The sequence below is a fragment of the Megalops cyprinoides genome, chromosome 20, assembly GCF_013368585.1.
Source record: "Megalops cyprinoides isolate fMegCyp1 chromosome 20, fMegCyp1.pri, whole genome shotgun sequence".
Classification (NCBI taxonomy): domain Eukaryota; kingdom Metazoa; phylum Chordata; class Actinopteri; order Elopiformes; family Megalopidae; genus Megalops; species Megalops cyprinoides.
The window spans coordinates 24,565,422-24,580,665 of NC_050602.1; the positions used below are offsets into that span (position 1 = coordinate 24,565,422).

The 15,244-nt window shown below is 46.7% G+C and overlaps 1 protein-coding gene across 2 annotated transcripts in view; it reads left to right on the plus strand.

Annotated features, from left to right (window-relative positions):
* Positions 1-15,244, plus strand: part of slc44a5a (solute carrier family 44 member 5a) — a 95,901-nt gene that overhangs the window by 35,430 nt on the left and 45,227 nt on the right. For both annotated transcript variants that reach the window (XM_036553952.1, XM_036553951.1), the window contains exon 2: positions 12,224-12,272. In XM_036553952.1, coding sequence (XP_036409845.1) covers positions 12,224-12,272 — 49 coding nt within the window. The remainder of the gene's footprint in view (positions 1-12,223; positions 12,273-15,244) is intronic.

Consider the following 15,244-nt stretch of genomic DNA (forward strand, 5'->3'; position numbering starts at 1 on the left):
GCTGAGGCGGGGGGGCTTGGGGGGGGGGGGGGGGGGGTGGAGGCCGAGGAGCCTCACAGCACAGTGCCCTCCGGGCTCTCCCAGGGCGATCAGCAGGCCTGCTCTTCTACACAGACTCCGCGGGAAGCCGGAGGAGCGCTCAAAGGAGCCCAAAGACAGCGTAATCGCTCCCGAACTCGGAAGGATCAGGCTGGAACAGGATGGGAGACTGAGTGGATCACAGCAGAGGATGTTTTTTTTGGTAAACAACAGCAGAGGTCCCTACTGGAACGACTGCAGGAGTGTTGGTGCTGAACGCCGCTGTCCCTATAAGCCCTGGTACAGTGTGTGCTGTCTGTAGAGGGTCCTTCTCTTAGACAAAGTCCAGCTCCGTTTATATGTGGGCGCCCTGAGAGGAAGCAATTGCAGTTATCTCTGGTGCGGTGGAGCATGGCCGTGAGCGTGGATGCTCACAGTTGCAGAGCTGCTGCTGACTGTGGCCAAGGCGTGTGGGGAGGAAGGCTCTCTGCTCGGCACAGCCAGCAATTGTAAAAGCGAAAGGCTTACGTAGAGACATGTTTTCATTCATTTATATTGACAATCAATTATTACAGTTCAAAAGTGAGTTAGTTACTTGTTTGTTTGTTATAATCAGTATATTTTAAGCCATATCTATTTAGCATCCCTTAGCATATCCCTGGCAGGCTTTAACAGAGAGAATATGCGGATAAAACTGAATATTCCATTGGGTGTGTGGAAACACTTCGCTCTTCAGAACGCAGGTGACTCCGTGTCTTCAGAAAGACTGAATGAAGTCTCTACAACGCTGATCTCAAGGTGTGAAAGAGGATCATCACCCTCTCTGTCCAGCTCCGTGTCACGGCCGTGCGACCGGTGTGCAGCAACAAGATAATGTAATTAAGCAACGTCATGCAAATTATACCGGGATTAAGGACACAAGAAGAGGGGCTGTTGCCATGGTGGCATTAATCAGATTTGGGAGAGAGGATTTACAACAGAGCCACTATCTCTGGCGCAAGACATTGTTTACAACAATGAAGCCTTACGTGTATTCCTGGGTGTAGCGCAGAATCTTCAGACAGGTAAAAAAATATTATTACCATCAGTTTCGGTGATTAAAAAATAAATCCCGGCTTGTTTGGGCTGCTTGTGTAAATGTTCCACTATCATTGCTGAGCGGTAAAAGCTCTGGTAGGATTTTCCATGTGACAGACAAAGGTCTGTTGAATAGCCCTTTTGCATTTAGAATAGCACCTTGTTAAAAAAAATAAATAACAGGACCACTTAATAGTTGCACATTAAGAGGCGTTGTGAGACACCGTCTGTTTCAGCTCCAGGCCTGTATCATCAGGCAAAGACCTGTCCATCAATGCAGAGTGTGGGAGGGGCCTACAGATGAATGGAGGGAGGTGTGGCCAAGGCGTCTTCAGCTCCTGCTAGCTGTACGTGTGGCTTACACGGTGAAATTCTCTCTCACAGCTTGCTTAAAAGCCACTGCCAGCCCAAAGTGGCCTGCTGTCCAGAGATGCCCACCATGCCTGACCCCACAGCTGTGCCTGTCTGCCAGTTTTTGGCGGCAGTGACATCTGGGTTGTCTGGTTCTTCTGATCATGTGACATCAGTGGAACTGCGATGTACAGTGTTCCATTCCATTGTGACACGCGGGCTGATAACTCTGCGTGTTCTTATCGATCTCTGTTTCATAAGCCTAGCCTAACCCCAGGCCCCACAGTAACCTTCACTCTTCTTCATGTGGGCCAAAGCGTACCCATGTCGCGGCATTTAGTAAATCGGGAGGGTGGTAATGTTCGCCTGTTTTCCCAGACATGTTTCAATGTGAACCTCCCAGGTCCCCTCCTGTTTCCAAGGCAAAATAAATCAGCAAGGCGTCTTGGAGGCAAGCTCCGCACTCTGCTTGGTTCATTCATCCATGCCGCGGTCGTAGGAGGCGTTCCGCGGTAGCCGGCCAACTCTCAAGGTCAGCTGAAATTAACACAGATCTGGCTGCACTTCCTAAGACCTCTCAGCTCATCAAACACGCGGCCCTATTACCAGACTCCTCTCTGTGTGGAAGGCAGCGACCCGCATTCGAATCAATGCCGCAGCCCCCATGTCCTTGCCACACTGGAGTAAGCAATGCATTCTGGGTAGTGCCACTCGCTCCCCCTCCCCCCCCCCCCCCCCCCCCCAGGTGGGATCAGCAAACTGCCGAACCGGGGAACCAGTTCTGAGTGATCGATTCTGCAGCCAAGCGGCACTGTGCAGGGTAAGCCTAAGTGATCGGTGCTGTTTTAAACTGATAAAAGAGTCTAGAGGTCGTAATGGTTGTAATTCCAACTCACGTCCCACAGCTCCCCCTCCCTCAATTCCCCCTTTTATGGGTGCTTCTGAACAGGAGCACGTATAAGACGCTGCGGGTGCTTTCCGTGTCCCTTGAGCGGGACAGGGCGGGGCGGCGGAACAGTGGGGTGATCGTCACAGGGCCCAAGGCCTCTTCAGACTGGCTGTTCTACAGCTCCCGGCAGCCCCCAGAGCATGTGACCTCACCCCCTCTGTTTAGCTAACCTAGTTCTCTCCCATCGCGCCTCCTTCTGGACCCAAATGCCGCTTCCCGCTGCTCAGCCGAAGGCCTGCTTCCTGCCAGCAGTGCTTCGGCGCTTGGCAAACCACGGGAAAATCTGTTGAACGATTCTTACCGCTAGAAGCGACGCTCGCGTCTCACTCACTGTTCTCTCTTCGTTTTTTTTATCGATTGTCGTTTCATCTGCCCGTCTCTCAGTGCATCTCTCCGTCTCGCTAATTAAAATATATTTAAAAAGCCATTAAATCAAATACATCCTCCAAATATGATTTACCGTGTGAACCAGGCACACCACTTAGGTCAATAAAAGCCTTGGCAGGGCCCGCCTGTGTTTGCGCACCACACTGCTGCACTTAGATTAATTCCTGCCCGTCTCCCCGGGCCTTCCTCTCTCCTAATGCATCAGGAATAAACTGGATTAGGACAGTATTTCCATCCAGATGCTACCCTGAGTTATGCAGATGTGACCTGGGCTAATGGGACGTTACCTGGCGGTCCAGCGTGGTGTCTCTGCTTCCATAATAATAAGCCTTAGAGTGTTAGCGCCGTGCGTAGTTTCGAGAGAGCGGCTCGCAATTAGGAGCGCGTGGTCGATCGCTGGCATCGATCCAGCGTGCAGCAGCTACCAGGGAATTTCGTATCGTGCAGAACCCCGTTCTCGAGGCTGCAGTGGTGCTGCTCACGGCTGTAAAATCACAAATCAATCAGCCGCGATCCGACAAGGCAACACGCTGGCAGATAACACGAGCTGGCCTCGTTAGGCTGTGTTCATGTGAGAATCCGCGCCCGGCTTCACGTTGTGAAGTAAACGGCCAGATGTGAGTTCTCACTTCCTGCTGCTCGGAAGTACGGAACAATTGTGATTCATTGATTGTGGTCATTGTGATGCGTTGGTGCGGTTTCCTCCCACGTCATTGTTGCGCAATAGTGAACCCGAGGACCCACTCTTCCAAAAGCTTGCTAATCCTACCAAACATCTCCTCATTTATATGTAGTGACACCATTTCCTGGCTTAGTGTAAACACAGAAGATCCCAAGAAGTGCCTGCTGTAAACCAATACCCAAGCGTCAACAGGATGACCCTCACGTAAGAAGTTTATTAACAGGGTTGTTAGTTTCACAAATACAATTTGTTCGTCCCACAAAGAAAATGGACAGAGGACAGAATAAGCTTTCAAATGTTTGCTGTTTCTCAGACTCACTCGCGCACATTGCCTCAGTGGTCTTAAACACAATTTAGGGGGAGTTCCAGTCTCGTATCCAGAGCCCTGAATGTGAATGGAAAACCACCTTTTAAATTAAAATTGGCCCCAACATTTCCATCCCGGCCAAACCGTGGGTGGCTGTTCTCTTACGCCGCAAATTGAAGACAGGAGAGCGATGGCTGAAAGAGCACATAGGGGGAATAGAGTGATGAGCTTCAGGGTCAACAGTGTTCATTGTTGTCTAAAAGTCATTGTGTGCTGTGCCCCAGAGGATTGTTGAAGTGACCCGAAAGAGCTGCGGGGTCATTCTGGGTTGGACCTCAGCTGGAAGTGTGAATTGGACCGAGTCCGTCGGAGAAAATGAAGTCACCTTGCAATACTGAGTGCTGTTGTTCCTCCGTTCTCCATACAGTTTGATTTCATTTCACCAGACAGCATGTTTTACATCTGCTTATGCAGTCGTCAATATGCGGTACACCGTGTCAGCTGACTTCAGTCATACCCGCTCTTTTGTAATTTAGTTAAGATGCATTCAAGATGCCGAACACCTAGCTTAGCTCTCTGTAAACTCGAGTCCCAGAAGAGGAATTTCAAGGGCTTTATCAGGATTCACTTGCAATCCTATCCATCATTGGCAGGTAGTTCTGATAAAATAAAGACACCTGAAGTTCAACCGTGCAATGTAACCTAGCAGGACAAGGGGGGGGGGGGGGGGCATCTGGCTCCATCAGTGCATCAGTGTGGAACACACTGGCTTGAAATGTAGAGGTTGTTAAGTACAAAAACAGTTTTATTTCAGAGCGTGAAAGTGTCTGTTTCTGGGACACAATGTACACAGCAGCAGTGTCCTCACCAGAGCCTGAGAGTACTGCACACGGTCTGTGATGGATCCTCCTGTTAATTTGGAGTGCCTCTTCAGTGTTCCCTGCTCTCAGAGACACACCTTACCCTCGAGTGGGCGGCCGGATTCCTTCCCGCGGCCCTGATCCCTGGTGTAGTAGCGCAGTTCAAAAACAGGCAGGCGCAAGGTACTGCACTCTGCCTGACTGTTCCGAAGACTGGATGTTCCCGCCCACGCAAATGTACTGTAGTGTCCCTTGCCCTCGTGAGGAGAGCCCCGGTGCTTTGATCAGCTGAGCAGGTTAGCTGTAGAAGCAGTGCCTTGCTGATGCTCCGTGTCTCTGCTGTGTGTGTGAGGCCAGCCCCCGAGGCTGAGTAACGCAGCGGCTCGGCGGTAATGATGGTTCTAATGATCCCTCCAGCTCTCTCCAGCAGGCTGTGGGAGGCTGTGTGGAGGTGGGATTCGCGGTGTGATCGTTAACGCTTCTGTTATCAGCGGGGGGGGGGGGGGGGGGGGGTCAACTTTGCTACTGGTGCGGAGAGTGGGGGATACGCACGGGGGTGGGATGGGTGACCCCTAACGAGTCCAAACTGCTGTAGCTCCATCGCTGAGGGAGAGGTGTCGGCCACGCTCCTTTCGCTGTCAAGAGCCAGGAAGCACTTTGAAGAATGAGAAATCTGGCCGGCGAAGCTCCTTTTAATGTCTTTAATACCCATATGATTCTTACATTAGCAGGGAGAGGTGAAACCATCACTTAAGCCCTGTTCACACAGGGACTTAATTTCCTGAGGTCCCCTAAGTATTCATTCAAGTGTGGTCCAGAGCAAATTTGCCAGTTAGAAAAGTTTCCTGACATTATCCCTTGGCTATTTTGTTGGCTATTTTACCAGCTGTTTTCCAGATCATCTACTAACACTCTCTCAGGTGTTTATCTAGTACCTGGTATTTTATCTTCTTTATGCACACCAGTGGAGGTGGGGGATGCTGCATGTGCCGTTTGGCAAATCAGTGTGATTGTGTGTTATATGTCAAGAACTTACACTGCCTAGTACATCGATAATTAAGATGATTTCATGTTTTTTTTTTTTTTACTCCTGAATTCTTGCTGTTTATCTTTGAGTCTCACATGATGAAAGTCACATGTTAAAATCCTTACGCCTTTGCCAAAGGAACACCCATATGGGTAAAAAGATGATGCAGGTAAAGGAGTATACTTACAGCAAGTTGAGATATCAGGTAAAATACCTAGGATGCATCAAGAAAAATATCGGTTGTTATGACTACCTGTGTGTATCTTTACTATTCGGTAACCAACTGAAAATATGGGTTTTGATGGCAGCTGTTGTGGTTTTTGCTGATTGGCAGAGTAGATACATCCGAAGCAATGATTTCAATTCCCAGTCTATTGCCCTTCCCAGCATACAGTTCTGCTAACCTGAACCCAACCTCCAAATCTGAACCTGTTAACTATGCTCGGTTTTCCTTTCCAGAGCCTCCTGCCTCAGAGAGGTCCAGTGGATGTTCGGAGATTGCAAAGCGCTGTTTGAGGTGCTTTGTGCAGATAAAATGAGAGCGTACACCACTGTGAAGGTGCATGAATGTGCAGGTACTTTTGTCTGTTCTGCCTGCCTCTCTGGCTTCCTTTGTGCTGCAAGCATGGGAGAGTTGGTCAAAAACTTCAGTGAAACACTACAGGTGGAAGTTACTCAGAATCCTCAAGACCCATCTCCTACTGTGGCCTGCAACTGATTTTGGATTTGAACTTTGACTTTTAAAATCACTAGTAAATAATTATCTTCAGACATAAACCTGTATAGCTGTGCCTAGTGTTAAAACATGGATGAAAAAACAAGGATATGGATTTACATATTTATTTATAACAATTATTTATTTGTCTGATTTAAATATTTCTGATGGATTGTCAAGCTGTGTGGCTTAAATAATCTGAAAGTGTCAGTTGTCGCTATGTTAAAGGTGAAGGCATGCAATATTAGACACCAAGTCTAGTTTGATGTCGCGTCAGTCTCTCGTTGATTGACATTTACGTGTCACACTGCTAAAAATGCAGCCCTGCCTTTTCTAGAACAGTTAGAGGATAGTCCGTGTTTCTTTTTGTGCAGTGTGTTGAGAGGAGAGGGAAAAGGAAGTCTGAATTCTGCAGAAGCCACATTTGGAATACACAGGTGTGATGCTAAAAAAAAAAACTAACTAACAAAACAAAACCAAAAGTCATGAAAGAACATTTTTTTAAGGAGTGCGGAGAAAGTTGCTTGTCTCACTTTTTAAATGTACGGTGATTAATGAAGTGTTAGGGAGAACGAGCCTTGCTTTGGAGTCAGGGTGAAAATCGATTCCTCTTTCTGCATACCGCTCTCACTGTAATGTCTCTGTCCATACGGATCGTGTTAAGAATATAAAGGCAATAAATAGAAAATCGGGACTATTTTTGTCTGACCCGCTCGTGGCTGTGCCGTTCACTAGGGGATCCCTGCTTTTGAGTAATGAGACTGAGGTACTCCATTTAGAAGACAAACAGGTGTTGCTGAGAACAAAGTGGTTTTATTTGCATTTCGTATCTGGGTGGACTGCTAAGTTTGTCTAAGCATATCTAGGCTCTACAATACTGTTAGACCAGGGGCACTTGTCTTGCATGTTTTAGATCTCTCCCTGCTCCAACACAGCTGATTCAAATGATCAACTCGTTATGAACTCCTGAAGCTACTGAATAACAAACTGATCATTTGATTCAGCTGTGTTGGAGCAGGGAGAGATCTAAAACATGCAGGACAAGTGGCCCTCCAGGAGAGGTTTGGACACCCCTGTGTTAGACAGTGGGGATCTCTTTCTGGGAGTCTGTGTATGTATTCTACGTGCATGTATGCATTTGATTCAGATCGATGCCATTAGTGTTAGCTACCCCAAAGCAGCTCTTAATCATTAATCATTACCAGCAAAGAGGTGTTAGGAAATTATCCTGCTCAGAGGTGACACAACACAGGGTGTGGTCACACAACCTTTATTACTCTGATCAGAGGGAGCACCCCAAGCACACACCGAATGTTGTGACAAGCAAGTTCCCAGAACAAGCAGTCAGCTGTGGGCATACTGTATATAGGCTACTTGTTTCCATTCCTTCACATTACATTATTGTCGTTTAGCAGATGGTCTTATCCAGAGTGACTTACATAGGTCATGATTTTTACAGATCATCCATTTATGCAGTTGGATATTTACTGAGGCAGTTGTGGGTTAAGTACCTAGACTTTGAGAGGTTGGGATTTCGGGGAAGTGAATGTTAGTTTAAAATGCCTTGTGTTATCTGATATGCTGATTTTATGAATAAAAGAAAAACAAAATCAATTTAGAGGTGTGTGACTGGCTGGAAAAATCGGTACTCGTTTCCGGGTCCGTTGTGATCATCAGTAGTGATTATTCTTTCTAACCTTGAAACCCTATGAATATTTCCTTCGGTGACTGCCATCCAGAGAGTGGCAGAGTGCCTGTTTTTGTTGTCAGCTGAACATGATGCATACTGCGGAAAATGTTTTATTTTTCGTACAGGTATTTGACAATAAATATAATCTCATTTACTTCATTATAATGATACTAAAACCAGTATGGACTTCTCGTTTCGCTCCATCCCAAACAAAATAATCCCTCTGTCATCTCTTCCTCAAATATTTGTGATGGGATTTACGTTCAGCTGCTTGGGTTGCCTGTTTGGACTGAACTTTCGCATCAGGTCTCGTCTTTCACTCTGAGCTCGGTTTACAAAAGAAAGGCTTTTCGGCGGCCCGAGCTCCACAATGCTTATCGCCTCATGTAGAAAGGTGCAGAGCCCAGTTTCTGAAAGCGTCCTCGGCTGAATTATTCTTTCAAAAAGACACGCAGCCGTGTGTTTACATTTGCAGGGCGAGGGGATTTTATGTTATAAACTCTTTATTAAAATCAGAATTTATTTTCCTTCCTCTCCGGAGCTGTGTATTTCAGCCGGCCGCTTACACGTTATAATGAATATTGAATTTTTTTTTGGCTTTTTTTTAACTGCTGGTGGATGTGTTTGGTGATTACGGTTTGTAATGCAGCTGGCTGTCTGCTGTTCTGAATGGGCAGCGTTAGGAAATTCAGTCTGAGCGACGGAGCGCTTGGCACCGCTGGCATCCGGGCGGCTGTCGTCTGCATCGATCCGGTGTCCGGCCGCCTCTGACAGTTTAATCAGGAGCCTAACGTGGCAGAGCGGAGCATTCTGGCACCGCGATGCCAAGGGCAAGAAATGGTTCACCCTGACCCCAAATGCAGCTTACTGTAAGAACTCGCCGGTGCCTGTTAGACTCTCTGAAAATGATTTGCTGACTGCCTCAGAGCTCTCCTTGCATATATTTTCTATGTTCCAGAATCACATCAGCTTCACTGAAGCAACAGAGTAAAGATATTCTTGTCAGTGGTACAGCAGAAATTTCTCTTATGGGATTTGAACCTATGACCTCCTGTCACCAGGCCAGAACTCAAGCCGGAATTCCTCTGTCGATTCCTCTTGTTGATTTTTCAGTGAAACTTGAAGCTTAGGGATTATGTTTCATTTCCCATGTCCATATGCAAACGAATAATAACAGTGACCATGATGATGTTTATTATTATTTAATGTTATAAAGTAGATGGGTCGTAAATGCACAGCATGAAAGTAAATCGTGGTAAAGAAATTGCTGCACAGTTACATTTCTGAAACCACAGAATGAAATATGGGAAGATGTTGAACAGTTGAGGCTGTTTATGTATGCTGAAAACGAAGCAGACAAGCGATTACGCCGTAGAGCTATAGACAGCTCAGGTGTAAGAGTCACGTATGAATAATTTAAATTACCTAGGTGTTACGCTGGAACGGGTGCATTCTACTGGTTACTGGTGAAAGGCAATAACATAGCATATATGGGTATACTCCCTACACCAAACCGGAGCATCCATTTCATTCAGGATTTATTAAAGTGTTAAGGGAAGCAATCCCTGCTTAGCTGTCAGCTCGCAGATTTGTGACAGTTCAGGTTTTGATTAGATTTGGCTGTATCAGGTTTGGTGAAAGCAGCAGGCCAGTATTGCATTAGTGGAACTGCCTGAGGAGCTGACAGTTAATAGCTCATGTCAATGTCATTTGCAAAGTTAAAAGTCTCTGAAGGTTCTGTCCTTTTTACAATTTTCGAGAAATGGCTGAGGAGGGACCATTAGAGATGGAATGTGCATTTGTGTGCATTGATCTGAGGTAGTATAAGCGCAAGGACAGCGCAATGTTTTTGAAGTAATTGGGCGGCAGTTTCGGTCTCTGGTGGATTGCTCCCCCAGCATGAAGTTCAGGGAAAGAACGCTGTCAGATTTGCCCACCAGTGAGATTGCTGCCCATCACCATATCTTCTCAGGGTGAACCTAAAGCAAGCGTGTCAGGGTAAAAAATCATAAAGGGATATCAATAATGAAAATATTAGAAATATTAATGAATAATCAGGGGTATGATTTCCAGGTTTCTAGTCTCCCAAGAGGTGTGTGTGCTGAACCACAAAACATACACCAGAGAAGTGAGAGGTGAAGTGAAGTCATATGTGAGTTGTATGTAGCCAGAGGGTATAGAGAGCAGCAGGGGTTTAGACCAGTGAGTTACTTGTTAGGATGTCAATACACACGCACCTAACATACACAAGCACATACAAACATACAAAACATACACCTAACATACAAAAGCACACATACACACACACACACACACACACACACACATTGCTTAAGACATTATGGAAGCAGTCACGTACACATACAGACAAATAGATGCACACATATTCGCACACACACACACACACACACACACACACATATACACACACACACACAAATAGCCTAAAGCACACATAAAGCAGAGGGCTCACAGGAGATCACGCTCAGGTAGTCAGGGCAGCTGTTGGAAGCGTGGAACAATAGCAGACAGGTCAGGAATATAAATGCAGCCCAACCTCACAGTCCTCCCATCAAGTCTGTTTTCCCAATGCATTCCAGGTCACTGGCTGTGAACCTTGCAGCTACAGCGGCTCAGTACGAACCTCTCTCTCTCTCTCTCGGTGGCTATTCCCGTTTCCATTGCCCCCACGATGCAAGTACTAGTCCGGAAAAATGGTAACAAGCTTGTACGAGATGATGACATTTCCACTCCTGCGTGATGGTGTCAGAGCGCGTCTGAATCAACTGTCGGTGGTAAACTGCGATAAGACAGGAAGCTGAGATCTCCTTGATCACTGCGAAAGAGGCACACACAAGCATCACGTTATTAATTTAGAAGATTATCCTTTGTGGCAGGGGAGATAAGACAAGCTGACAAAGGGATGTTTACATTAAAAAAAGGAATTGTTTGCTGGAGGGAAATGAAGAGGCATTATTAATAAACAGGTATTTGTCACCTTCTAGAGAATGTCAAACAAGTCTTTGACTTTAAGCACCTTTTTTTGCCTGCATACATACATCATTCCCGTCAAATAAACATTGTCAGCTTGTGGCTTGTTGATAACGAGGCTACATGGCAGAGGGAAACACTTACCCCAGATTACACTGTAATCTGCTACTGGAGGAATATCATTTTAAAGATAGGTTTGAGTGTTTTTTTGTCATTTAATAGTGAGATAGAATGGATATGATAGCAGCTTGGATATGATTATCATATCTGCCTAAGCAGTAATTCTTTTTACCTGTACCTGTACTTGTACTTCATAGACATCTTTCTCCCACACTGTAGATTATATGCAGTGTGAACCCAGTAATATTTCCCCGCAAGTGCTCATGTCTTAGTTGTGCAAAAACTGCTTCTCTGAGTATTTGAAATGGACTCCATCCCACGTCAGTTAATTGACGCTGTTCTCACAGAGCGCAGATAAGCTAGCTTGTGTGATGACGTCTGGTAAATTTCTACCAGAGCTCTGGAGACATTCAGTATCTGCGTGGGTGTTATTTTTTTTTTGTAATTTTATGTTTTCTTTTTTTTCACTTTCATTCTTGCGCCCTTCTCTTTCCCTTCATTTGCATGCAATGTAATCATGAATGTGCTCGTCTGAAATCCTTGATATTTGACAGGCTGAAATTCTGGAGTGAATGTTCTGAGTACTTACCCTGTACCATCACCCCACTTGGGAACGCGCGTCCTTGACCTGTTACTGAACATATTAACCACATTCTCATTTACAGAGTGCACTGCCGGATAAAGTGCTGCCGGCACACAATCCTTTTTTATTACAATTTTCTGTCAGCAGCCTTCCCCCGTATCACACTGTGCTGTTTTTATTTCTTGGTGCTTGTCAGAGCCCACACCTGTAACCTCTCCATGAGCTAGCAGGGATGGAGCACAGGTCACACTCAGAATAATAACGTCTCTCTGCACCTGTCTCAAGAATGCAGGGGTGGATAGCTGGTACGGGCGTAGTTGAGTGTGTTCGGAACAGGCCGCGCCTCTTAATTGGCCCTGTTCACAGCTGTATCAAAACTTGTGCAAAGTTATGCACTCGGAAATGTTTTTGAAGAATAGGATTTTTTTGCTAATATGTATTGTGTTTTTTTCTTTTTTCTTCACAGGTGAACCACGCAAGTTCGACCCAACTTTCAGAGGGCCTATCCACAACAGGTATCCAGATTTGAATTTCCTTTATAGAGTCTCTCTGTGGTGCTGTTAGATGGCTGGAAGCTACCCGGTTGTGTGTCCAATCGTACAGCTGCCTGACTGAATTTTCAGTCAGATTTGACAGTTTTTTTTTTTGCCTGATTTTCCCAGGTTTCATCAAAGGTGTGTTGAACATATTGAGGTCATGGAAAAAGGGCTCCCCTGCTGGCCACACACTGTATGCGCATGTGACAACCAAGGGAAAGCAGTTACCTTGTTTTTGGTGATGGTTTGTAAATGGGTCCACGCTAGAGTCTTTGCGTCTATGCTGAATTTTGAGCCATGCATTCTGAATTTTTTAATCCTACCTCAGACCGCTCTAACGGTCATATCTGAGGTGTGAACCCTTCCTTTTTTCCGAAGCTTTGTTACCTGACAGACTGGCAGCGTTGGCAGCAGCAGCTGAAAGCAAGCATACCGAGCAAATGGGGAAAAAAATCAATGCAGATTAGTCACAGATGTGACTGGAATGACTTCAACCGCACACATTTAAAGCAGGTCAGCCGCTAAACGGAGGACAGGTAACAAGCCATTAAATAAATAATGAGGTTTCTTAAAGCCTTAATTGGAGCCGGTCTGACAGGCAGAATGGAAAAGCGGGGGGGGGGGGGGAGGTGGCGGTGACTGCATTTCCCGCTTTATAAAAAGTGCTCGGTGCCACGCTTGATCTTCAAGGTGCAAAACCGGGGTCAGCTGCGGCATCTGCAGATAAATCGAGTTAGACCAGCAGAGAAAGGCTTATTGCCTGACCCCAGCCTCTCAAATCAGAGCCCTTAAAGCAGTCAGAAATAAAAAGAAGAAGGATTAAAAATTCACCCTCAGACGGAGATTTCTGAATGCTCCGGCCCATTTAAATTCCTTGCCCACTCCTGGATTCTCTTGTAAGCGAGGACAACACTTTACGATCGTCACGGAGATAGCCGGAGATGTAATTATAGATCCCTTATGTGCAGTGTGGAGGTGCAATGTGTGCGGAAGTTAGGCCGTGTGATGGTTAGCGGCTGTCACCACATAGGGGTGTGTGTCTCACAGGATACCCTAGTGTTTTTCTCCACACCGGTATGGCTGCCCGGGCCCTCCCTCTGTCTTTATTTGAATCTATTCATATTTCATACCGCGCAGTTCTGTGAATTTCCTATTAAATGATAAGTAGATAAGACAGTTCTTTGTTTTAAGCCGGCATTACAAATCTCCTGCACCTGCTGCTGTTAACTGAAATTACATTAGTTGTGGAGACAGACGCAAAAATATACTTCCTCAATGTAAGAAGCTGTTCTTATAGAAGGGGTCTGACCGTTTTATGTAAGTCAGAAGATTGCTTTCTTTCCTGCCACCTGATATAGCTTATAGCCCTTTTAAAGATGAGTGTAGCCGCTGTGGTGTTGGGAAACACTAAGAGGCCTTCATACCTCTATTTCCCATCAGTAACCGTATCTGTGACCTGTGATGGGGTCAGGAATCTATTGCTGTCACAGAGTAATCGCTGTATATGGTGAGGGGGAAGACAGGTGGGCGTGTCCTTCTCTGTGATAGGAGCAGTAATGAGTGTGTGTTTGGCTGGTTCCTCTGCTCTCAGTGCCAGAATGACAGCACTGCAGTGGAAAGCAGAGAGAAGGGCATGTTTCTGCTTTTTTTTTTCTCCCTCTGGGGCCATTTGATGTGACATTCACGCAGTCGTGAAGAGATTGGCTACCTCGGCTGCGAGAGGGGTCAGTCCCCACCGACCTTGTGAGCTGGGTACGAAGGCAGGTGCCCCCCTGTGCAGAGTGTAGAGCCCTCCTCCAGAGCTGGCTTTACACCCTTGTCAGCGCTGTGATGGATGGGCTCTATCCCACCTATTCATAAACCCCGGCCCACACGTCCCCCAGGGTACACAGTCAGCCTGCAACAGAACGAGATTTGTTTGTTCATTTTCCCGTTAGACCTGTGAGGGGGTCGCGTGCAACCCGAGAAGAGAGCGCTCCGACTCCCCTCGGCGGGTCTCGACAGAGCCAGGAGTTGATTCCCGCTACTTGGTTGTCGCCATCGTCGAGGAGCCGAGTCTCTCCGCCCGGAACTACGGTGTGACATTTCTGTAGGACTCGAGTCGTTTCGAGCGTCTCCTTAAAATTTCTGAGGGGAGCGTGACACGAGGCCCTGTGGGACGCAGGATGAAATGTGTAATAATGTGAGACTGAAGGCCGCCTGGCCCCCGGGCCTGATCTCCATGTCGGCTGAGTGGGAGCGGAGCGGAGATAATTGAAACCGAGTCCGCAGAAACCCCGAGACATTTCTCAGTCAAGTGGGGGGTCAGACGGAACGTGCAACGTCATGGCGGTGGAGAGCAGATTTTCCACGCTGTTTCGGCCGCGGACAGTTTCACACCGCCCCCCTGCCTTCTTACTGTACTTTTTTACGCTTCAATCACTTCCTGTGAGTCAGTGTGTGTGAGTGTGACCGGACGCAAAGTAGCCCACATTTGCCCTGCCTGTGAAGGAATGCTTCCTGCTCAGGACACTGTATGTGCCAGACCGGTCCAAACTCTATAGTGTAAACTGATGGTTAAAACATGGTGCCTTCATAAACTCCGGTCTGGCAGTAGCTGTGGAAGCTCTCCATGTTTACAGAAGCCTTGTCCTTGAATTATTTATGCCACGACAGTGCAGGAACTCTCTGCACATAGACGAAGCCCTCCGCTTCTCAAGGTGACCTGTCCACTCGTCCAAGTGGCATGCTACTCTGTCAGGGGTCTGGTCGGGGTTTGTGGGAGAAGGGAACTTCATTAGACGGAGTACTTCCCACTGTGAGCGTTTGTGTTGGTGCAGGAAGAGTCCAACACAACAAAGGCGAGACAGTGGGGAAAGGACAGCAAGAGATATCAGGGAGCAATTCTCCAAGTCTTCCTCTTAACTTCTGATAACTGCTTTGTGGAATTGAGTCTCACCTTGAAGTGCAGA